The 25813-nt window shown below is 36.3% G+C and overlaps 3 protein-coding genes across 5 annotated transcripts; 2 read left to right on the plus strand and 1 right to left on the minus strand.

Annotated features, from left to right (window-relative positions):
* Positions 1-5079: 5079 nt before the first annotated feature.
* styx (serine/threonine/tyrosine interacting protein) lies at positions 5080-12498 on the plus strand. Its single transcript, XM_065244723.2, has 11 exons — positions 5080-5307; positions 5911-5943; positions 7928-7981; positions 8062-8159; positions 8238-8298; positions 8405-8441; positions 9190-9229; positions 9344-9394; positions 9490-9562; positions 10991-11084; positions 12003-12498. The coding sequence occupies exons 1-11, from the start codon at positions 5248-5250 to the stop codon at positions 12074-12076; spliced, it is 675 nt and encodes a 224-aa protein (XP_065100795.1). The 5' UTR covers positions 5080-5247; the 3' UTR covers positions 12077-12498.
* A 1590-nt stretch (positions 12499-14088) lies between these two features.
* On the minus strand, positions 14089-18353 carry gnpnat1 (glucosamine-phosphate N-acetyltransferase 1). Of its 3 annotated transcripts, none has more exons than XM_065252984.2 (6): positions 18224-18346; positions 16982-17140; positions 16840-16902; positions 15583-15710; positions 15425-15486; positions 14089-15250 (listed from the first exon to the last, which is right to left on the minus strand). In XM_065252984.2, exons 2-6 carry the CDS (start codon positions 17133-17135, stop codon positions 15103-15105), a joined length of 555 nt encoding a protein of 184 aa, XP_065109056.1. In that variant the 5' UTR covers positions 17136-17140; positions 18224-18346; the 3' UTR covers positions 14089-15102. The 3 variants fall into 3 exon arrangements, with proteins under 3 accessions (XP_065109056.1, XP_065109055.1, XP_065109054.1); XM_065252983.2 differs by lacking the exon at positions 18224-18346 and adding an exon at positions 17618-17765 and having other exon boundaries at positions 16982-17145; XM_065252982.2 differs by having other exon boundaries at positions 14090-15250; positions 16982-17145; positions 18224-18353.
* A 5372-nt stretch (positions 18354-23725) lies between these two features.
* Positions 23726-25425, plus strand: socs4 (suppressor of cytokine signaling 4). The gene has a single exon (XM_065248879.2). The coding sequence runs from the start codon at positions 23737-23739 to the stop codon at positions 24886-24888; it is 1152 nt and encodes a 383-aa protein (XP_065104951.1). The 5' UTR covers positions 23726-23736; the 3' UTR covers positions 24889-25425.
* Positions 25426-25813: the final 388 nt, after the last annotated feature.

Genomic DNA, 25813 nt, shown 5'->3' on the forward strand with positions numbered 1-25813 from the left:
TACGATTACACTTTACAATGTTGCAAAACTTATGCTTGCAACTTGATTTTCACCTTTTTACACTTGTAATGTCATGTACACTCTCGCAAATTGTATCCTGCACATGTAAATCTTTTAGGTGTGATTTTATTTTTTTGTACATCACCCAGTTTTTAATGATATTGTCTTCTTTAGACACCCAGCTTATGTAGAGCAAATTCAGCTTTTCACAAAAAAACATTGTGGGGATTCAATCCAAACCTTAGTAACTTCATATAAGTGAATTACCACCCATTTAATGTGTTTATTGAAGACGTTGATAATGTAAAATATGTGATAAGTTATCAATAAACTGTATTTAACCTTTGGGAATAAATATAAATGTAAAAAACATATGAATGGGAAATGAGTGTCTAACCTCTGAACAAACTCAAAGGTGTATGCCACCTCTTCCTGACACTGGAGGTTAACAATGTAGAATGTGGCAATCAGTGCTTCAAGATCAGAGACAAAGTTGGGCTGCTCTCTTTCACACACACAACCTGACCTTCCATGTTCAACATCCAGCGATGGTTGTTTAGATACTGAAAAATTACCAAAAAAGAGATTAATAAAACATTTTAAATAAAAAAGTCTTTTTTGTCTATTTTTGTGATGTTATTTAGTTTTTTTTTTTAAATATAACTTTTAAGCATAATTAAAGCCCAGCCAATAAGGGTTTTTTTTTGGGGGGGGGCAGATGCCGATACAGATATTAGGAAGTAAAAAAGGCAGATATTGATATATAGACCGATATTCTTTATGTGTATATTATAGGACAGTACAGTACACATATACCACAGTATAGTGCTGTATACAGTACCAGTCAAAGGTTTGGACACTGGAAGTAAGTTCAAACATTTGACTGGTACTGTATATAGAATACAGTACATACATAAACAGAATATACTATACATCACCACATTTGAGTGATAATTGCAAGAAATATGTTTATCAAACACTTATGAATGATGTGACAAAGATATTTAATGGGGGCATGGGTAACAATTTAACAACAAACTTGTTAAATTGTTACCCTGACATCAGTGCACTGAACAGTAAGCATCACTTTACTTATAATAACTTTAAAACACACATAAAATAAAATATATAACTTGAGTTAATGGCAGTGTTAGGGGACAAGAATAACAGTATTTTGGAAAAAGGAAACGTATGGAGTCTTTGTTTATTAACTCGTGTAAATTGCTAAAAAAGTAAATACTGTAATTAAAAAAAAAATTATGTTTACCGTCAGTATGGCTGATATTTATTGACGATATTTATCGTAATAATGACAGGTCCACCAGTTTAGTTTATGTATATTGTACAACATTTAAATATACCTATAACAGTGGCGGCTCGTGACTGCTCATTTAAGGGGCCTAAATTCAAAATATGTGTGTTTGTTGCTTCATGTGAACCATGTGCATCACGTGTTTTGTCAAAATAAGTGCCTTCTGCACACGAGTCAAAACCGTTTATGATAAAAGAGATGCTCACGTTCACAAAATAAACGCAAGACACTCCCTTAACAGTAAACTCTGATTACCCATGAGATTATGCGAGTATCTGGCAAATGCGAGCAATCATAAACCCTTTAGACACGTCTGCAGCAGGCACTTATTTTGACAAAACACGTGATGCACATAAGATCACTCGACGCACAGAACACATATTTTGAAATTACAAACCACACACATGACAAAGGCAAACCAAAGGAGTGCCCTCGAAAAAAGAAGTCACCGGCTGCCACTGACCTATAACATACACACATTGAACATACACACCTCGCTTGTGTTTCCTCCTGCATCAATAGTTCTATAGCAGCTGCGTTGCCGGTGAACACCTCTGAGCAGATTCTCCATGTTCTTCTTTTATGTGTAGCTGCTCACCTTAAACAGATCCAGTACATTTAAAGTAATGTTTCAACACAAATGAAGCACTATAATATTGTTTATGTTTAAAATAATTGGTAATAGGTTTGAGAGATAAAATGGTTTATACCATTCTTTACATAAATCCTATGGCTGTTTCCTTTTGTTCCAGCACATGTCTAGATCTTCAATAGATGTTGGAGAAAAGACACCATCCTCTTCTATAATCTCCATCTGCATTTGGGGTAACAAGAGACTGGACCAGTGAAGACAGTGAAGATTGTCTTGTCTATAGCTACAATATCAAAGATAATTGAATTAGGAGTGTAGCTTTTTATTTACATCTAGTATTAAGTGTTTTTTTTTTTGCATTTAAATTGATAATGTGCATATGTGTACATTGTTTTGGTACAGTACTCAAGACTGTAGATTTACTGTGAAGTTTTGAATGTTGGACGGACCATCAGACCTGCATCTTTCTTGGACATGTTGATTTTTAGCTAATGATGATGATTTTTCATTAGAGCTTTTATAAATACATTTAGTTTTTACTTTTTTATGTTACTTACTCTGCATTCGACCTTGCAGGTCACACCATGGTCTGAAGAGTGAAAATGATTGCTATATGGATTAAACAGAAATTGTAGTATTATTACCCAGTGTTATGTTGTATTTAAATGCCGTGAACAATGCGTTTGTTTTCTTCCTAATTATGTCAACAAATGCTCTTTCACCTTGTATGTTACTTTAGATGAATCAAAACTCCAACCATCTGCATGAGGGTCTGGATTAGAGATGCTCACTGGAGCTGGAAATGATGGATCGGTCACATCTACAAAGAAGCACACTTTAGGACAAATATAAATGCTATACCATATAATACCACTTCAAAGCGTCTTTTAGATTTTTGTTGCAACAGTTTTGGAAGTGCATTTTTAAGTTCCGAAATGATTATACAGTACGTCTCTGTGCAAATCATTGATAGGTTTAGGTGATGAGTGTTTGGCTAAAAACCTTAAAGGTTTCAAAGGTGTTCAGCTGAGTTCAGGTCTGAGCTTTATTCAAGAATTTAAACCTGTTTTTAAAGAAGGATGCCTCACAATTATGTCTATATTATGTCTATATAGTTTATGTTTGTAGCCTACATTTTCGAAATACTGCTAAATTTTGAGTCTAGACTCACATTTTGAAAAAAAAAGATAAGACTATATAATATGCAGAAAAGTATTACTTGTTCCCTTGTTGCCATAAAATGTGAAAATTGCAACTGTCGTTATTTTGAAAAGAAAGTTTGTGTCCCCATGTAATACCTAAGAGGATGTCCTCTTGACCGAACAGTATGATTGAAATAGTTTGAACAAATTGTGCTTGACTTAGAGGTCTGAAACTCATGTTCACTACAGAAGACAAAAATAAATAGCTGGGACTCAGGTGGCTATATTGATATTTATTAATTATTACCATTTGACAGTAGCAGAATAAAAGTACAGTTTTTTCACTAGAAATGTACTTAGGTAAAATTGTCCATCTTTACATATACTCTAAAAGTAACAATTACCAAAAATATTTACTCAAGTAAATCATAACAAAGTAAATGTAATTCGATACTACCCACCTCTGATGTCAAGATGCACAGCTGATAACCATATTAGGCCTACATACATTTGAATTACTCTTATGGCTCAAATTGTTTAATATTTATTTGTTTGTTTATCCAAAATTACTTGTTTATATGATAGTAAATCTTTACAATAGTCTACGTTATTTATATAAACTTGTTCATGTATTTGTTGAAAGTCTAAGGGATGGTTTCCCAGAAAGGGATTAGCTTAAACCAGGACTAGGCCTTAGTTTAATTAGGAAATATAACAGTTTTAACAAACATTAGTTACCTAACATGAACAAACCATGAGCAATACATTTTGTTACAGTATTTATTAATCTTTGTCAATGTTAGTTAATAGAAATAAAGCTTTAAATTGTTTGTTCATGTTAGTTTTCAGTGCATTAACTAACGTTAACAAGATTTGAATTAGTCTAAGTATTAGTAATTGTTGAATTTAACCTGCAGAGGGGCGGTGTCATGAGCAATTCGGTCCCCTCTAGGACCCCGATTGGTACCTAGCACTAATGCCTGTTCAAAAATTTGTCATTGCAATATCTTGTCTGCGTTAGCGGACTAGCAAGCTAATTAAAAGTTAACAAAATATATATATATATATATAATAAACTAATATTCATGTTGCAGACACGTCAGTACTTTTGTGTCATCATCTGCTTTACAAAAACAATACTTTCTTTGTAAATTGACTGGCAGAGGTGGATAAATATGAACTGGGTTTGGACGTAACTTCAGCTGTTTAAAAAGTACTTGCGCTCTCGCCAGTTCAGGAGGTCGCATTTCTAAGGATCCATTCGTCATCAAGACTGTAACTTTAATGAGTATACTTTATTGATGTAAGTGTATAAATTAAAAACGTCTTTTATGTTAAATGTAATAAATGATTGTATTGTTTTGTATTTCGTTAATTGTCGGGGGAGATTTTCAACCTTTAGTCCTTATTACCTGAAAGAAAATAATCCTTATAAAAACCTACAAATGGTTAGCTAAAGTTATTTACGTTTCAATAGACCCTTTTACTGTTTGTACACAATGATGACGTGGCAACGTATGCGCGCACAGTTTGGCAACGGAAGTATGGCAAGAATCAGCAGTGAAGCAACACCATGAGCAACACAGACAGAGAAAGTTTCTTTAAAACACAGCTACCAGATGTACCATAGTGGAGTGGATAGAAGACGTTAGCAGATGGCCAGATATAAAGTGGCCAGATACATATATACATATAGTGCAACCAAACGCAACAACCAGACATTTTGATGCTGGGAAACCGTTATAATAAACTTTCTGAGTTGCTAACACGTTAGAACCACTGGGGAACAACACCACTTCCGTTGCCAAAATGCGCGCGCAGGCTATTTGATCACGTGAGCTGTTAAAGGGTCTATGGGGTCTGAGCACAAGTATTTTAGTGCGAAATAATTGCATGTTTTTTATTTTATTGTTTATATTTGTATGATTTAAAATTAGTGATTTAATACAAAGTCCTATCACAATCTGCTTTAATTTAATGTTTAAAAAAACGTAGCGCATTGAAAAGTGAGACACGCCCATTTTAAGGGACGTGTGTGGCTGGCGTGTCACGTGATCGTCCTGGGTGGAAGCAGCATGGAGCGTACGAGTGCGAAGCTCCTCCACAAACTCCACTTTTTTTGCACTTAACGTTAGTTCGTCTTTATTTTCAATCTGCCACCGTGGACGTACGCGTAATAAAGGCTGGAATAAGATCGCAGGATGGACGAAGGGAATAAACTTCAGTTCCCGTCCCTGCCAGTCGCCAAAGAAGAGCAGTTGGTATGTTAAAAAAGATGTATGAATTTAATATGGCCTCTGCGCTGACGACATCACAGTACCGCGAGAACGATTCAAAAGCTGTGGTCACAGATCGTCTCGCGGTACTCTGATGTCATAGGCCGATTTGTCTGCGCAGTACGCATGAAGCCGAACACACGAATTAGCCCAATGCTAATAATCCGTACAACTGAATAATATCAGTTGCTGTACAACGAATTTTGAACCGGTGTATGTTTGTTACATGTATATAAATGATTAAATAAATGCGGATAATTGTAATATTATTATTGAAGTGTAAAACTCGTGGCTGTGACCGGTGTGCAGTTAGCATTTGCTATCCAGTTTCAGAAGAATAACAACAGCATAGAAGTTAAAGTCTTGGGTTTATAACATATATCTTACCAAATGACAACCAGACCTGGTTATTTTGTATACTTTTACAGTTAAGGGTCATGACCATAAATAAATACACGGTTATACTGTTCATAAGAATTGTATTCTCTGTTTCAGACTGCAGTTGTGCAATCTGAGATTGAATTTAATACTAGTACTTTAGCAATGTCTGTAGACCATTAATATAATTTTCCCATTACATTTCTGCAGGACTGGGCTTATCCAATGAGAAGAGAGATGCAGGTGGGTGGTAATTAAGATAATTTCATTTATTTATATAGCACATTTAAACCCAACTCAAGTGCTTTCCATAAAATTGCATATGTACAAACAAACAACATAAATACATTGTGGGATTATGTTAATTTGAGGCATAGTAATACAAACTGCTTTCTTTTGTTTAGCTGGTATCAGTATGAACCTGTTCTTTACTCAATTGAAGTATACTTGTTTTCAAGGTATTAGGCGTATTAAATTCTTTTAAAGGAATAGTTAACCAAAAATCTGCATAAATGTCTTTGTTCTGCTGAACCCAACAGAAGATATTTTGAGGGATGTTTGTAATCAAGCAAGTTTGGGGCACCACCAGTGTTGTGCCTGAATGAGTTCATTGAAGGAAAGTTCATGAACTCGCTCATATTTTGGGCGAACGTGAACTGAACGTACTGTATTACTGCCTGATGAACGTTACTGTGAACTCGTTCATTCTGCTGTTTGTGAACGGCATGCTTTCTCAGTTTAACGTCGTTCAATAGGGTGCCAGAGTCTTCCAGGCGAAAACCCGGCTAAAACACACTGTAAACAAGCCTTAAAGGTAGGGTAACACATTTTGAAAAATGCTAACGGTAGCCGCCTAGCAATGAAATCCCGATCCCACCCTCAAGTCAAATCGCTCTCCAAAGTCACGCCTCTTTCCAAACACATGAACACGCACAGATCAGACGGTCACGTCTCATGTCTCATTCACCAGTGAGAGAACTTTGCAGTACAAAGTGAATAACACTTCCAAAATAACCAACATAAACAACTGGTTTACATCAGAATTAGTTTAAGCACACGTTCGGTTTTGTAGACGTAGTAACTATATCGTTATGCTAATCCGTAAACGAACACAAATTTCATAAGCAACACAACGTTTCATCAAAGTATAATATCCGAATCCATCTCAATACAAACATATCGCGTACCTACCTTACCAAAATAAACAGTGCAACGACCCTTTCAGACCCTTTGCCTCCTGTAGCTGTTTGCATCTCGTTGTAAAGCAGTAAAGTTACTGATGTTAATTTGAGTTTTTGCTCTTGCTGATCCAGGCAGTTTTTGCTGTTGTTGTTATAAAAGATGCATTTAGTTTTGTTGCTCCTGTGTTGGTTGTCAATTCAGCAGAAAAGTTTGGTGTTCTCGCTGTTTACAGACAGAGAGCGCGTGAACGCGCCGATGACGTATGGTGTCTGCGTGGACTCGCTGCGCGGTGGGAATTCAAATTACGCTTACGTATGAGGGACATAAAAGGAAACGTCCGTTCGGACCGAAATCTATGATTTGTTGAAAATTTTTTGGTCCTACGCCTTTCACAGATGACATAAATTTTTACAAATACATTTAAACAACTTAACACAGTGATTGCTATCAGGATGTGAGGAGACTTTTAACCAGCATAACTAAAAATGTTTCAGGATCAAATCTGTTACCCTACCTTTAATGTGTAGCGAAAAAAACACCAGCCATCAGTGTTTCATGGCTGCATGCTTCATCAAAACAAAACGCAGCATGGGGGTGATGCACTGAAATCCCTGCCGCCAAAGCTCGCCACTCACATAGTTTAACATTAAATAACATCACATTTGTCCCAAAAAGTTCATTTTTGGAACTGTGAACTAGTTCAAAATTTTGAAATATGAACTATGAACTGAACTAGTTCATTTTAAAATTTGTGAACTGAAAATTAGTTCATGTAGAAAGTGAACTTTCCCAACACTGGGCACCATTGACTTCTATAGTAGGAAAAATACTATGAAAGTCAAAGGTTCTCCAAAATTCTCTCAAAATATTTTTCTTTGTGTTCATCAAAACAAAGACATTTATTCAGATTTTGGAAAAACATGCGGGTAAGTAAATGACAGAATGTTCATTTTTGGGTAAACTAACACTTGAACATTTCTCATTAATGTGATCACATGGAGGACATGTGATCCATTTAACTAAATGTATGATGCTTTGATTTTAGGAAATCCTCCCAGGTTTGTTTCTTGGACCCTATTCAGCTGCTATGAAGAGCAAGGTATTGTAGAAATAATTTTTGATTATTTTAAAAGATGACAATTGACTATTTTGATCAAATAAAATTTTTTTGTCCTTTAGCTCTCAGTGCTGGAGAAGCAGGGAATAACTCACATTGTGTGTGTGAGACAAGACATTGAGGCCAACTTCATAAAGCCAAACTTTCCCCTTAAATTTAGGTAATGTTTTATTAGTCTATTGTTTATGTGTAATTCACTAAAAAAGGTTGAAGGATTTTCTTATTTTATTGTTTACAGGTACCTTGTTTTAGATATAGCAGATAACCCTGTGGAAAATATAATTAGATATTTCCCAATGGTAAGATTGCCTTTCATGAAAAATTCAACATAATTAATAAGGTTTTTATTGGTGCTTCTTTTGTATAATTATGCATGTGTACCCATTTTTCTGTGTCTCTCTATAGACAAAAGAATTTATTGATGGATGTTTAGAGACAGGAGGTAATGTATTTATTTTGGCACTGATTGAAAGTATATGGGTCAGTGACAAAAACAGTTTGGCAAGATGAGATTTTTTTTTAAACTTGTGTTAAAAGCATGCATCAGGTTTATTTCAATGCACAGTGTATTTATGTTAATTTTATCCAATAAATTATGAAAGTTAAGACTGAGTGGACCTGAAAATGTCAAATGGTGTAACCACCAATTGCGCCAAAGAATGAGAAATATTAAATATATTGTCCACCTTGATGGCATATAAGTGTAATCATCATAAAAATTATTTTAAAATATCATTTTATTAGTTATTTCTAAATGTAAATTTTAATGCGTTTTTGTAATATTTGTCCTGAAAACAGCTCTGTTTTCTAAATAATCTTTGACAAATGATGTAAAAATGTATGTAAAAAATCATATTACACTAAGCTAGATGATTATATTTTATTCCACATTTTTTATGAATACATTTATATTTTAATTAAAAAAACTACTAGTTACACCAATTGACACAGATTGGTTTCACCACATTGACATTTTTGCTATCATCTCCCAAATGTTCTTTTAAAATGAAATAAAACCAGAAATTTTAGACTTGGTCCTCAAAAAAGAGAATGTATGCAAGTAATCTGCAATTTTTTTTTGTTGAAATTTAACCCTTTCATATTTAATTTATCCATACGGACACAATATAATTAACATCACGTCATTGTATAATACCTATATAACAACACTCCATGTTGTACCATTGCAGGGAAGGTACTTGTTCATGGAAATGCAGGGATATCAAGAAGGTATGTTATGTAACAAAACAAATCCAAAATCTTTCCATAATACTGGAATGGGAACACAATGTGATTTGCTTAATTAAAATAAAACACAGAACAACTTTGCCATTTATTTTCCAGTGCTGCCTTAGTTATTGCCTACCTTATGGAAACATTTGGTGTAAAATACAGGTAATAGCCAAAAATCCGTTCAAATGTGGCTAAAAATGTTAATATAAAAAGTACGTACTTTTGAAACTGATTGGTGTTATGTTATTTGATCACAGAGATGCCTTTAGTCATGTACAGGAGAGACGTTTTTGCATTAATCCCAACGTAGGCTTCGTTCATCAGCTCCAGGTAAGATCTGAAAAATAACCTCAACATTGAAGGGATAGGTCACCCAAAAATAAAAATTGTGTACATTTTTAATAGAAGAACATATTTTAAGCAATGTTTGTAACCATATAGTTTTAGAGCACCATTGACTTCCATGATATTTAATCTACTTCTATCGTAAATTAGACGATAAATTGGACAATAGTGTTCCTGCTTGAATACAAATGTCTTCATTTGTGTTCAGCTTAAAGGACAAGTTCGGTATTTTAGACTTAAAGCCCTGTTTTCAGATTGTTTATGGTCAAATAGAATGGTTTTGACTGAAATTTCGACATTTTCGGCTGCCCTGAGAATTTTCGCGTGTTTGTGTTTCAGCTCAGACCTCTACAATGGGTTTATAGGTGCACTGGAACAATCCTTCCTAAAATGCATTAAACTTTCGTTTACAAAGACGTGAAACTCACCGAGTGGTCAGGGGTGTTCACTGATATGCTCACACAAAAATCGCTGCAAAATATGCTTTCCAACAGCTGTTTTAGCATTCGTTGTTAACTTGTGGACCTATTTCCCCAAACGCCTCACACCCGTACATTCTTCCGCTTAGAGCTTGAATAATAAACACTCCAGCCCAGGTGGTGGCGCTAATCCGCCTTTGCCAATTGCAAGAATAGAAACAAAGTTCCCGGCGCGGAGTAATACCGTACCTCACAGGACGTCTAATACAGTCAATGGAGTTGGTAAAAACTACGATAAAACCTGTTGGAATGCGTCTTTTGGAGCGATTTTTGTGTGAGCATATCAGTGAACACCCCTGACCACTCGGTGAGTTTCACGTCTTTGTAAACGAAAGTTTAATGCATTTTAGGAAGGATTGTTCCAGTGCACCTATAAACCCATTGTAGAGGTCTGAGCTGAAACACAAACACGCGAAAATTCTCAGGGCAGCCGAAAATGTCGAAATTTCAGTCAAAACCATTCTATTTGACCATAAACAATCTGAAAACAGGGCTTTAAGTCTAAAATACCGAACTTATCCTTTAACAAAGACATTTTGAAGCTGTTTACACCTGGTATTAAGAAACGTTTTGATCAGGCGGATCATAAGTGGATGACATTAAATACAGGTTTAAATGGAGTGTAAAACATTTTGAGCTTGTCCCCTTTCGACCACATTTAGAGGTAGTAGATAACGCCTTTGAGGTGTAGACGAGCATGTCGGATGTGTTCGAGCAGCCACATAAGACCGCCTACTCTGCGCATATTGATCTAATGTAATGTACTGAGCGCAATGTTATGTATATTATAGAGATCCTTCTAAAAATGACACAATGCACCTTTAAGGGTGGGTATGATGATGACAGAATTTACTTTTTGGGCAAACCATCCCTTTAATAATTCTCATTTTTATATATTTACTAATAAATGGATGTTCTTTCTGCTAACTTGAAGGAATATGAAGCAATATATCTTGCCAAGTTAACCATCAAGATGATGTCACCCATTCAGTTGGGAAGGTCTTACTCCATCCAAGCTGGGATGCCAGGTGAGGGACATTCAATGGCTATTTTGTATTGGAATTTGTTTATGGATTACTCAAGGCTTGCACGGTATTGGGGCAAACTGACATTGTTTTATTTATTTATTTATTTTTCTTTGATGTAAATTCTGATATGTGAAATGCTGTATGGCTTCACGGGATGACATGAAAAGCTCTGTTTGAGATTATTTAAATTTCTGCCTTGGATTTCTTGTATGCTCACAGATTTTTTTTATGGAAAATTTTGTGATTTCTCTTTTTGTCGTTTGAAAGCGTTCTCATAGGTGTAACAGTGGCAAAGGCATCCAAAATAGTTTTTCTTTTGAAATAAATGTTCTGCGATGTAACTATTGCAGAGGCACACATTGCAATGTTGTGGATGTTGTAATTTTTCTCAATAAAGTATTAGAAATTGTTAAAGTTAACATCAACAAAGATTCATAAATCCTGTATAAGTGCAGTTCATTATTAGTTCATGTTGTTAACTAATGAACCTTATTGTAAAGTGTTACCAATTTTTTTATTTGCATTCATAAAAAAATGAAATGAGGAAATACCAAAAAGATGCAGTGTGTTCAGATTTTCAAAGTTCAAATTCATTTTTCAAGAACACAATAATGTTTTACATGTATATTAGGAATAGTTCAAATTAAATATTTTTACCCAGATTTTTAAATAGCATCTTTCACAACACAATATCTGTAGATGTACAGTTCAGTCAGTACAGCACAATACATATAGAGACGATGATAAAACTGGCGAAAACTGGAGTGGTCTCTTATTATTTTCTGTGGCTGTATATGTCCATGTAATATATAAATGGTGCTAAATGATTGAGATGATGTACTAAGAGCAATCTGTCATTTGTGCAGTTGTAAAGCTCATAATACAAACCAGATGTCTCGCATTTTTGTTGTCCCACAGGAAGTCTAAAGCGAACACTAGAGGAGGACGAAGACTTCGGGAGTATGCAAGTCACAGCAGCACAAAACGGATAGGCTTTACTAAAAAGCGCTTAACCGCAGCAGACTTTTCTTTATACATTTTTTTTATTGGGATTAAAAGTGTAAATATTTGTACAGGGGGGTTGGGAGGGAGTGACTGCTCCTTGTTATTCTTGGAGTTAGGGAAGATTTGATATTTTTTCTTTTTTTGAGCTGTATGCACTGAAATTTTTTGCAGTTTTATAGTATTTAAAGCATTTTGCATTTGCAGCGGGACAGTATTGCAATAATGCACTTTTGATACTTGAACTACTGTTGCTGATACGATGGGATGGGGGCATCCGAGAAATTGGACTGTCACTGCCGTAATAAATGAATTGGTGGAACGAAACAGTCTTCAGGTGGAAATGAATTAAGTTTGAAATATGTTTGCCATAGAATTAACATCCCACTGCTCAATAAAAGATGGCTACTCACTTTGTGTTTTTAGTGTTATTGATGCATGGAATAAGGATTTGTCATAATCATGATAAGATCAGGGAGGTTTGTTTGCAAAAACTACTTAAATTTCTTATTATATCTTAAAGAGCACTTATTTGATTGCTAAAAAAACATTATTTTGTGTGTTTGGTGTAATACAATGTGTTCACGTAGTTTATGGTTCAAAAAACATGTTATTTTCTACATACCGTACAGATTTTACTCTCTTCCTGAAACGCACTGATTTTGTACAAAACTTATTATTGATCTGAAAAGCGCTGTGTCCCTGATTGGCCAGCTAATCTGTACATTGTGATTGGCCTGAATACCTGGGCTGCGTTCAGCCCCGACAAAACGTTGCACAACGTTTATTAAACAGAAACGGTGATGCATTGAACACCCTGTTGTGATGACGCAAGAGTTGCAACTACGGTATAGCTGAGAGGCCATTCTTTATGTTCTTTTTTAAATGTTTCTGAAGCCTGATGAAATCATTATAAATGTGTGTTTAATACTGTAAAATACCCTCGATGTTACAGTCACTAACCTTGCCGTCCAGAATGAAAGACAACATTCCAACTTGAACCCATTGAGCGAGCTGTCTCTTTACTACCGCATGGTTTTATACATCTTGCCGCTGATTGGGCCGACATTTCTGACACACCCACCAAACAAGAGAAAACGCTTCTAAAACCTGTTGCATTCCGTTGCACACCGTTTCCAGGAAACATGTCGTTCAACCCGGAAACCGTAGCAAAACGTTGCGCACCGGTGTGAGATTGAACGTGCCCCTGACGTCAGCATGAAATGTGACGCTCCTTACCATGTTTGAAAGATTCGCTCACAATGCAATGCTAAGGGGCTGGACACACCAAAACTTTTAAACGCGGCTGAAAACGCTTTGAGGACGCCGAATGCCAGCTGTTTTTCAGCTGAGTGCCAGCTTTCTTCAGCTGAGCACTTTGGTAGCTGTGATACTTCAGCTGCGAGCCGGTTGGTTGCTGTGGTAATGTCCCGCCCCTCCTCCACTGTGATTGGGCGGCCGTGTGAGAACTGACATTGACGAGCGGAGCTTTTCTCCTAAAGTTGAATCTCGTTCAACTCTCGACGCTCAGCGTCGAGCGTGGAAAAACCGCCGAGCGCCGGTTTTCAGCGCGGAAAAAACCCGCTAGCTGCTGGCTTATTTGAAAAACGCAGAGCTTCCATTGGAAACTATTGAAAACATGCGCCGGTCGCGGGCGTAAAAGTTTTGGTGTACACAACCCCACAGGAGTTAACTTACAGGCTGCGAGTCCGAATCGGGAAGAATTATGATGTCGGTCTTGTTTACATCACCAATCCCAGGAAGTAAACTGTTGCCTACAATCCGTGTGTTTGTTGTAGTCCAAGAAAAGAGATTTACGTTGGAGACGATAACTCGCGTCATCGTTTACTTTGGGGTTTGTACCTTTTGCATATCGTTAACATGCACTTATGCACACCAAAGGAAATGTAAATATGTCAATTGGACAATAGGTGCCCTTTAAGGCCTAGTCCACCCCCCATCACTTCATTTTGAGTCATTAAAAGGTATAATCAGATTTGATTTTTAAAAAATCAAAACCTTTATTTAAATACAATACAAGAGTAAAGTAACAGTTTAAACCCATTCACCATCTTGTCATTGGTTTTAATAACAGTTTTAAAAAATTACTATCACATATTAAGTTGTTGATTGACAGATGAGTGCTATCCAACTCAATGCCCCTTTTTGCCATCGATAAAAGTATAAAAATAAATGAATTTATTGTATAAAGATGAACTTGTTGCATTAGGATATATTTTACAACAAAATAATTTATTTGCCTTCATTCTGTTTTGCACATAACTCCTCACCAGTGGCTTAAACTAAAGCCAACTTCGTGTGACAAACACATAAGTATAATAAATAAATGTAAACTTTTATATCATTGTTCTCTACATTAAAGCCAAGTACCTGGAGGACAGAAAAATATGAGATTAAATTAAATTCAATGCATTTAAATAACTTATAATGTCAAATGTGATTAAGTTCATATAGGACATATAGCATAACAGTAAGAGTAAAACCTTCACCATGCAGTTTGTAAATAGCATATTATTAAAACTATTTCAAAAGTGAAAACATCACCTATACAAAAAGATAATCTCTGTATTAAATTATCATGGTAAATTATTCAAGTACATATGATAAACCAATGGTGTCTTTTCTCTTTGACAGGCCATAGTGATTTGTACAATACATGATCAGATCATACTTCAGCTTCTCTTGCAAATTCCAATAAAGAGGTCTTTTTTATAAAATCGTTTTTCAATATTGATGTAAGTGCTTGACATTGACTGCTGACATTTAGACAAAATCCATTTTGTTCTGTTACGGTAAACTTAAAATGCTCATTCCATGATATTTATTTAATGTCACATAACCTTTCACTGAGACCTGTCAAGACTTATTTTTACTTTTTTGCTGGCTGAAAGGTGCAACTTTGAGGTAGTCTGATTTAACCATTTTAGAGAAAAGACCTCACAACAGCTCATAATTCTTCAGCGAACATTCTGCAATGTTCTAGATCCGTCTGGGTTCAGTCAAAGAAACGGCACTGCATGTAAGTCTCGTGTGATGCCGAGTAGCCCAACTTCTTATAGAATTCCACATTGTTCGGCGCGCACTCCAGAGTTACTTTGTAGCACTGTAATTTTTTGCTAAGGAGGGTCAATGTCGATACCAACCTATAAAACGAAAATAACTGTTGGTCGAAATGTACATGCATTTTTGCTTTAGGCAACATAAAGAAAATGTGAATAATCTGATTTTAACAGAATTTAAGTAGAATGGGTGTTAAACTGTTTATCGATATCAGAATATATTCCCATCACATAAAATAAGAGAGAACACAAACTCACAATTTTCCGAGCTGTTTTCCTCGGCAAACATCACTTACAACCACTTCCTCCACACGTCCTCTCTGCCATAATGAAAACGTTATATAATAGGCCAGAGTGATTACAAGTTAAAACTGTAAAATATTTATTACAAAATTATGTATTAACAAGCCATGTACCTTTGCACAAGAATGGATGAATTTGTGTTCGATGATAAGCGTTGCGGTGGCAACAATCTGTCCAAGATTTGTGTCTTCCACCACTATAACATAATAGTCTCCAGTTCTCTTCATATGTTCAAATTTTGCTGTAAAAAAAAGACTTCGATAAGCATAGATACAGAATGTATAACTAGATACGTCATTAGCAGTTGGTTCTTTGGGCCGTTATGTATAAGTCGTCTGCCAAATTGGAACTGTCCTGGGCGGTATGAAACCAAGTGTTGCCAAGTTGGCGGTTTCCTGCGGAATCTGATTATTTTAAAACTGTTGACATTAATGTTTTTTTTCACAGACTAAATGTGGATGGATTTTGTTCGGAATTTTTTTGCATTTTATTTATGAAAATAAAGTTTTGGTATTTGTGAAAAGGTAATTGGGACAGATTAGATTTTTACGCAAATCTCTGCAACGACAACCATACTACTGTATATTTATTAGGGCTGTCAAAAGATTAATCACGATTAATCGCATACAAAATAAAAGTTTATTTTTGCATAATATATTTGTGTGTGTATTATGTCTAATTATTATGTATGTATAAATACACACATACATGTATACATTTATGTACATTTTTATTTAATAAAATAAATCAAGATCTAAACAAAAAAAACATATAAATACATACTTTTTTAAAAATACATACATGCATGTGTGTGTGTGTATTTATATATACAAAATAATTACACACAGTGCACACGCATATATTATGCGAAAACTAACTTTTATTTTGTATGCGATTAATCGTGATTAATCTTTTGACAGCCCTAATACTTATCAAATGTAACATGCTGCTGTGTAAACACAAACATTTAAACTGATTAAACAATACACCAAGATGAAAGCGTTACCGAACACTGCATTAAAAAGGGACTGTAAAAAAAAAAAAAATTACAGCGTTAAAATTCCTCAAAACTGAAAATCGAATGTCAACCCACAGAACAAATATTCGAATATTCTGGTCCAGCCGTAGTCTATTTAGGGCTACTATACAAACATGGCGGCAACTTTTTTATGTAAGGGGACCCGCTGTGTATGTAGATAAAAACAGCTTATTCTAAGGTAATAAAAACAATACAATTCATTATGGAAGGTCTTTACACACCACTGATAATATAGTTACGGATATAATATAGCATTTCTGTCAAGAGATCCTTCTAAAAGTTGCACAGTGCACCTTTAAACCAGGTAGTGATGAAGAATGGTGTGCTATACCTTTGAACTGCTCTTCTGTCACATCCCCAGCTTCTGTGAGCTGTGATAAGACTTTGTAGAATCCTGCAAAAATCAAACATATGCCCATGTTTTGAACTACTATGGCCCCATTGCTGATCAAGATTGAAAAGTTAACCTGTACCTCTGTCTAGGTCAGCAGTACAGAGGGGTCGGAGCACCAGACAATCACCAGGCTGCAGGGGGGAGATTTGGGGGGAGAAGGAGACATTGTTGCTGCTCCAGTCCAGCTCATGGAGAAGAGATGGATCAAACAGCGGACTCTCGTCGAGCAACATTCTAGCTGTCCTGGTGTGAAATAATTCATGAAAGTACAATAAAGTTATAAAACTTTATCAGGGATTATCAGTTTATACAACTTTATCAGAGATTAAGCATTTCTATCAATAGGCTACATGTGTGTTACTGGCAAAATTTATTTGGACTTTGATTGTCCAAACATTTACATTTCAAAGTCAAAGTTGTGCCCAGCCTACAGCCCTGGGTGCAGGGGTCTGTACCCGAAATGACAAAACCTGCAATAAAGTAATCGAAACCATCACAGAAGCGGGGTTATAATGGATGTTTTAATGAAAACTATGGGCTGGTTTCCCGGACAGGGCTTAACCTAGTCCCAGAATAAAATGCATGTTTGAGATGTTTTCATTTAAAAACACCTTGTCCTGTTCAATTTTAACATATATCAGTGACATTTTTTGTCTCAAGATGCACACCTGTAGTGTTTTTTGTAAGGCATGTTTGTAAAAACTTCTTAAATTACCTTATATGAATAAGGCCTAGTCCTGGATTAACCTAAACCCTGTCCGGGAAAGCGCCCCTATGAGTCTCTACTGGTAATAGTTGGGTTCTATTGATGCCAGATGGGAACCAATAGATCACCATTATATTCTACTGAAAAACACCCAAAACACACATTAAATAAAGGAATTTTGTAATAGTTTTAATGTTATATGCTATTTGTTATAAAAACCATTACAATTATATAAGACACACCTTGTACATATACTGACTAAGATAACAAAATTAATATACAGTACAAGTCAGGTTTCGTATCCCTGTACTAAATCAAATAACATAGATAACATCAAAGGAAGTTATAGCAGTTCCTAATACAAGCAACATTTAAACGAAAAAGGTCAAAATACAGTGAATAAAAGTTAGCACGTGCCGGACTCTTAATCGTTTAAAGTAAACGTTCAATCCTTATTTTAAGCTACCATTTCTTTTTCTGAGACCCAACTCGATTTACAATAAAGCTCTAATTCATCAAATTCAATCCATATGTACAGTTTACTCTTAATCAGTCTTACAATCAAAGTATTCATATATCTAAGATCAGTTTTACTTAAAACAGTGATTTACTTACGGAGACATGTGAATAGGGATTGCTTTCGCTTCTTTTAAAATGTTTGAATGGATCCTGGAAACTCTGAATACAGTAACAGGGATACTTAATATTCCAGCATGACACACTTCCTTCTGCGTTATTATTTTCCCCACCCGAATTACGGCTGGTCCCGCCTTTCACCGTCACCGTCTGTTCTGATTGGTGCATCAGAATGAACGAAATTTATCATATCCAATCATAGCTATTTGTAAGGAGCGTACACCAATCGTTGTGAAGATTGATAAAAATGGGGCGGGACTTATACGGGTAACGTCTCCTCCCTCTATGTGCATTCGTGGAGTATGACGTGGCATGCACGGCTTGTTCGACTTCATGCAACGCCGCAAGAAACGACAGCCGGATGACGTCAAAGTACCGCGAGAACGATTAGAGAAATCATACAAAGTCTAATTTCGTCTCGTTCTCGCGGTACTTTGACGTCATCCGGCTGTCAGTTTTTGCGGCGCCGCATGAAGGCGAATAAGCCTTTTGGGTTCGGTGAGTGTAATGACGTTTGCGGATGTCTGAGAGAAATTATCGTTTCGCAAGAAAAGATCCAGATTACAAACTGGTTCTTCTGAAGTTTCATACGTTTTTGTTTTCGTTTTGCGGTTGAATACGAACAATTGCTTTCATCAGGTTTGACGAGACTGTTAAGACAGATAAAAATGCGTTTGTCAGCAATGCACGTGTTCACGCGCTTACAAAAGTTACCATGGTAACCATAATTTTTAACAAATATTATCAAATTAATATATTGTAATTTAAATAATTTAATTTAAAATAGATAAGTTTTTTTATTGTTTAATATAATTGTGTATTGATGTATTAATTCGTTTTGTTTGTTAAAAGAGAACACTAATAATACGGTGATTTTATTCCTGGAGCAGTCAGTAATGTTACATAAATACATCCCTTTTCTAATAAATGCAATGGTCGTCATCAGTGATAATGTGTGTGCGTATTGTGTAAAAGTATAGTACATTATATAACAAGAATGCTTTATTTTTATAGGGTCTGAAATGTCAGTGTAACTGTCAGGTGCGCACATCTAATAAAATAAGGATGCAACAGAGACAAAGCGCTTGTGACAACACGGTATCTCTATAATGCATCTCCTATTACAGCTTAAAAAGGCATCCTTAATAAGCTCAATAACTTTGAAAAGGGAAGCAGGGAGACAGCAGAAAAGGAAAGCAGGGAGACAGCAGGTATTGAATGAAGCTTGCGGGAAATTGGGAGGCTGAGAGCACAAAAAATGCCTGCAGAAAGCTGATATACTGGTTCACATGACTACGCCATGGATCATTACACTGAGTGGATAATACAAATCACAGAAATCCTGTCTGTCTAATGGTTTTACATAGAGGCAGAAAATGAGACAGCAGATATTGGTCTTTTCATATTTTTTTAATGCAAAAGATTAAATTTACTGACATTGAGCATTGTAATATCGATGGCCTATTCATAATCATTGATGTATTGTAATGGCATGAATGTGTAGCCTCACTATTTTTTGTACAGTAGGCTATGCATAAAAACAGCTCTATAAGAACCTTATAATTTATGCATGGACAAACTGCTATTAATTAATGTTGCCAATTAATTACAAACATTTAAAGGCCATGTAACCCTTTCATTTTTTAACACTATATATACTCAATGTATAATATTAAATCTCTTGTCAAACATAATATAATACTTTACAATTGTATGTTTTATTCTAAATGTAAGGTGCAATCAAAATTTCTCCCAAAACCACAATGGCACCCCATCACAGTAACGCTGGGCGCAGAGCACATCGGCTGCACCAGCAGTTAAAGCAGCTGTCCAGAAACAGATACAGATCAATGGAGAGAACATGAACGCCAGAGCCATGGAGCCAGAGACTTCCTGTTGATTTAATTACAGACTTTCCATCACTCAAAGAGCCACCATTTTCGACCAACATCAGTGCATCTATTCTTGAATGATGGTCATGCGATATTATCGTCCAGACGCTCTGAACCGGTGCAGACAATGGAGCCATTATAACCGGAGGACCTACTACCTACCAGTCTGTTTACTAAAAGCCTTAAACTTCTACATTACCATAAACAAGTCATTGGGGAGGTGTTGAGAACGTACGCTAAAAGAAAGGTGCTCGTAAAATGGGCGAGGCTCCTATGGCCCTGTGTGTAACAGTTTGACAACACGATCCAATAAAATATTCATCATATCCTTGGTTGCTTTGCAATGTAGCAGATCGATAGCACGGTAATAGCTGGCATATGAGATCTATTTGGCATGGTTCCCTTCCTTTGATAAACTGTGCCATGTTAGTGGGCATACTGCGTTACCATCCTCGTGCACACTGAGATGATTTCTTGCAGATATGCTACGTATTGCACACAGGAGCTTGTTCTCCCAGTTGTGTGATCTTGTTACTTCTTCCAGCTCAACGTGTTTTGGTTTTGCGTGCATGTGGTCGGGGAGAATCCAGATTTAGTATTTGACAGAAGCTGTGGCATTCTGGGAAATCGCAGAGGAGAATGGAGAGGTTAGAGGGCAAATGATGCTGCTCTTCTCAAAGATGAAGATAAGTAAGAAAGGGTTCTCTTTAAATGCATGTAAATCACTGTTAACATTCTGATCGGATCTTTTAAAGACATCTGAGTTTTTATACATGCAGTGCAAGCCTGAACAACCCATCATGTGATCTCGAAATCACTTATGCCATATTGATTTGCACTAACAAATCACCGTTTTATCCCTCACTGTCCTGGATTGTGTCCTGGTTTACCAACGTCAAGAGAGGTCAAAATAAAATAAAAAGACATACTATAGACATTGAACAATCCTTCCTTGTGGTTGCCCTTCATTTTTATTACATTTAGGCACATTTAAAGGGATAGTTCACCCGAAAATGAAAATTCTGTCATCATTTACTCACCCTCATGTTGTTACAAACCTGTATACATTTCTTTGATCTGATTAGCATGCAGAAAGATATTTTGAGGAATGTTTGTAACCAAACCATTCATAAGCCCCATTCACTTCCATGGTATTATTCTTTTCCTACTATGGAAGTCAATGGGGCCCACGAATGGTTTGGTTAAAACATTCTGCAAAATATCTTCCTCAGAACAAAGTAATGAGCGAGTAAATTAAGAATTTTATTTTTGGGTGTACTATCCCTTTAATGCCCCCAACAGCAGATCTGTTTCTAAATTATGATATCCACCCCCACCACCAAGCCTGAATATGATAACATTCTTACTCTAATAAATAATTCATTGTTATAAACTATGCTCGCGACATTAAAAAATGAGAGTAGCATATATTAAAACTTGAGAATGACATCACCTAATGACCGTACCATACAGCCGTAATGAGTTATTGAATTTATTTGTAATCCATTTAGCAGACCGGATGCGCATCCCTCTGATACTACTTTTGATATTTGACACTTTCCGGGTGGAAATTGGGAACGGACCTGAATGGGTGTCAAAAATTGCTTTTGTGCCCGGCAAATCTTCTGTGGCGGAAGTTCTTAGGTTAAAGAAGGACACTGATCAATAAATCAATGAAGCGAAGCTTTCAATGGCTGCTAGGACATTTCCCGTTTCCTTCCTAACAAGGTTGCCCTCGTAAATAGATGTCCGTTATTATTGACTAATTAGATCTCAGAGCTCATTGATTCATTGACGGTGAGTCAAAGTGCAGATACATTTAAAAATATTTGGCATATTTTTCCTATAGGAAGAGCATACAGTATACTGATATAATAGCTTAAACCCATCTCTTATTCTCAATGTCATTTTTTTGAGTAAAGCCTACAGCAGATTCATTGTCGGATATGATACAGCGTGGGTTAACTGCCCATTGACAAAAGTACACACTTCCGTCCAGTGAAGGGCATTTATTCCTCAGAGGAATTGATACTGGAGAGGTTTTATATAGGAGAGATAAGCTCCCCCCCTTCAGTTTATGTTGAGCTCTCACTGAACGAACTTCAGACATGGAAAAACTGACCACTGCTCTGTGAGGATTGACATTTTTCCTTGGGTATACATTTTAAAGGTACGATATGCACGAATATTTTCACATAATACATTTGCATTGATCAGGATAATAAGCTATATAGTATAGTTTACATAGATATATTACAATGTTACATGTTGCTGCAAAATGATTGGCAATTTTGGCATAGATTTTCTTATTTATATAAAGTCATTTAAGAAATTTTATACTAAACGGCTTATCTGAATGGGGACTAAACCCATCTTATCTGTACTTATCAAAACTCTTCCTACACACTTCTTGGGAATGATGCATGCACCTCTTAAAGGGATAGTTCACCCAAAAATGAAAATATTGTCATCATTTACTCACTGTCATGTTGTTACAAACCTGTATACATTTCTTTGTTTGTCTGATGAACACGAAGGAAGATATTTTGAGGAATGTTCATAAGCCCCATTCACTTCTATAGTATTCTTTTTAGTACTATGGAAGTGAATGGAGCTCACGATTGATTTGGCTACATGCATATCTTCCATGAACTATTCCTTTAAGTAGATTATGCAGTCAGGTTTATATTTCTGTTACTTGTATAAATCATTTTATGTGGGAGTGTGATCAGATACAACCCATGTCAGAAACTTTATTTAAATGGAAACAATGGGTCTCATTCACTAAGCATGCATGCACAAATTTGTTAGTAAAATGTGCGTACGGACGTTTTAACTTACAAATCATGATTCAACAAAAACTGTCATACTAAAATTTCTTCTAAATGTTTGAAAAAAGAATGTAGACATGCGTGTGCAATAGTCATAAACAAGGAAATATAACCCAATAGTATATCTGTGTTATATATTTTATATATTTTTTTCTGTTCTTACGTTTTTGCATGCATTTAAAATAAATTTTTGTATGAAAGTTTTTGTTGAATTAAGATTCGTAAATTAAAACCTCCGTGCACACATTTTACGAACAAATTTGTGCGTGCCCATGCTTAGTGAATGAGACCCATTGTTTTTTTTGGGGGGGTTACCCTTCCACTTTTTTAAGTTGAGTAGGTGTCAATCTTGTGGTTGATTATATAAAGTCCATTTAACATTAAATAAAAAATAACAAATACAGAAACATTTTTAACACTTAAAAATCAAGGTTTTTAAAAGTTTTGTCACAGGTATGACCTATTTTTGGTTCCCCAATAAACCAATCAGTCAAAAGGTTCTTAAAAGAACCATTTTTCTTATCATTTTATTGTCTATAAAAACTTTTCATTAGGGTTCCTCAGTTGTTATTGGTTCTTTGCTGAAGCATACAGCCAAAAATGGTTTTACTGTATCACGTACCATTATTTTTAAGGGTTCACAGTTAAATAGAAGTGCCAATGTGAGTTATTATTTATTAGTATTGTATTATTCAATATATTGTTTGTCTCAATCTCATTTTATTTCCATATTTTCTGCAGAAATCGTCCTGATAAAGGACCTGCAGCAATGTCAGAAAGGAAGCCCAAAAACTCGGACACGCGCCCCAAGAATCTTCGGAGCTGGAGTGCCGATAGTTACATCCGCAGCATCAAAAAACGCTCAAGAGGGTCACGCCACGAGACAGCGCCCAAAGGGGAAGAAGGGGAGGGAATGGAGGATCAGAGCATGCGCTCGGCCTCTTGTCCCCGGAGACGCAGGGAAAGAAAGTGCAGTTGCACGATCCCGGGAGAACCCGAATCGGACACACCTTGCAGAAAAGCTATGACTCGTCGATCCCTGAGACAGAAGTTTCAGGACGCTGTCGGCCAGTGTCTTCCTCTTCGCAGTCATCACCACCACCACCATCATCATCATCACCAGTCTGGTTCATCACGTCCGTTCTCTGTCCTTCTTTGGTCCAAACGAAAGATTCACGTTTCTGAGCTCATGGAGGACAAGTGTCCCTTCTCCCCAAAGTCCGAAATAGCTCAATGTTGGCATCTGATCAAGAAACACGGCACTCACATCAAACCTCCTTTAAGCATCTCAGCAGAACCCAAAGGGCCCCGTACGACTTCCTCTCCTCCACCACTTATTTCCTGGGAGGAGATCAGTTCCAACGGAGCTTCTAGCTTGGATGACTGGGATCCATCTTTTTTACACGGGGACAGCCAGTGTTGTTCCCACACTGATTATATCTTGGTACCTGATCTTCTTCAGATCAACAACAGCCCTTGTTACTGGGGCGTCCTGGACCGTTTTGAAGCCGAGCAGCTTTTGGAGGGGCAACCCGAGGGGACATTTCTGCTCCGAGACTCTGCCCAGGATGAATACCTCTTCTCGGTTAGCTTCAGACGCTACAGTCGCTCCCTCCATGCTCGAATAGAGCAAAACGGGAAGCGTTTTAGCTTTGATGGCCGTGACCCATGCATGTACAGAGACTCGAGTGTCACCGGCCTGCTCAAGCATTATAGCGACCCTTCCGCCTGTCTGTTTTTTGAGCCGCTTCTTTCTCGCCCACTACCTAGGAACTTTCCTTTTTCACTACAGCACATGTGCAGAGCGGTTATCTGTAGTCGTACAACATATCAGGGCATCGATGTCCTGCCTTTACCCCAAAGTTTGAGAGAATATGTTAGGCAGTATCACTATAGATGTAATGGTGCCTGTGCTATTTAAATGCTGTCACAACAATGAGACAAAATTAAGTGCTGCTACTTTTGAATGGTCCTTAAAAACCGTTTAAAGGGTGTGAAAGGAGACACTGTCGATGAAGTTATCATGTAAGGCAAAGGCCTGCTATACATCTCATCTATCTCAGTGTGCAAAACAAACCAAAGACATGCAAGCAGATTTGTATTTTTTACCATATATTTGATTTGATTGTCTTATTCTGCTTACGTCAGACCATCATCTGTTAATATATTGTGTTTTGTAACTTTTTGCGTGCAATATAGACTTTCATACACCAGATATTCATGTAAGACAGGAAATGAATGCCAGTTTCATCTGATGGTAGTCCTTCATGTTGTAGTATAACCATGTTCCACTAGATGGCAGAGTTGTAAAACTTGCTTCACATATTTAAATGGTGAAATATGGACACATCTTGAACTTTTGAAGTTACCAAAGCCACCTTGTTTGCTGCAAAACTGAAACATCTTATCTGTCAGTATTATTTGATAGATCTTTCATTATCATAATCAATTTAACTGTTGTAGCTACCCAATGTTAATAAACAAAAGCAATAGGAGACTTATTTGTTTTGTGTTTCATAGATGAGTGTTGGAAGCCAAAAAATGTGGGGGGTCAATAGGGGTTCAGTCTATGATGATTCCTCTATTCCCTCATCATGGGATTAACAAAAAAATGTTCACCATTCCAAGATTTATTTGAAGTGTTTGTGAAATAAAATGAAGGCCAATTTAAAATATAGCTCAGTGTTGCAGGGTAGCGCGTTAGCCTATAAAATGTTTCACACCAGTTGACACATCCTTAAAACACCACAGGCCTATATTTCAGTATCCATACCTGTGTAGCTTATGGACTTAATCTAATGTGACAAAACTAATGTAACATGTCAGTAGAAATTCAAGCAATTTTG

This window comes from Paramisgurnus dabryanus, chromosome 17, assembly GCF_030506205.2.
Source record: "Paramisgurnus dabryanus chromosome 17, PD_genome_1.1, whole genome shotgun sequence".
Classification (NCBI taxonomy): Eukaryota; Metazoa; Chordata; class Actinopteri; order Cypriniformes; family Cobitidae; genus Paramisgurnus; species Paramisgurnus dabryanus.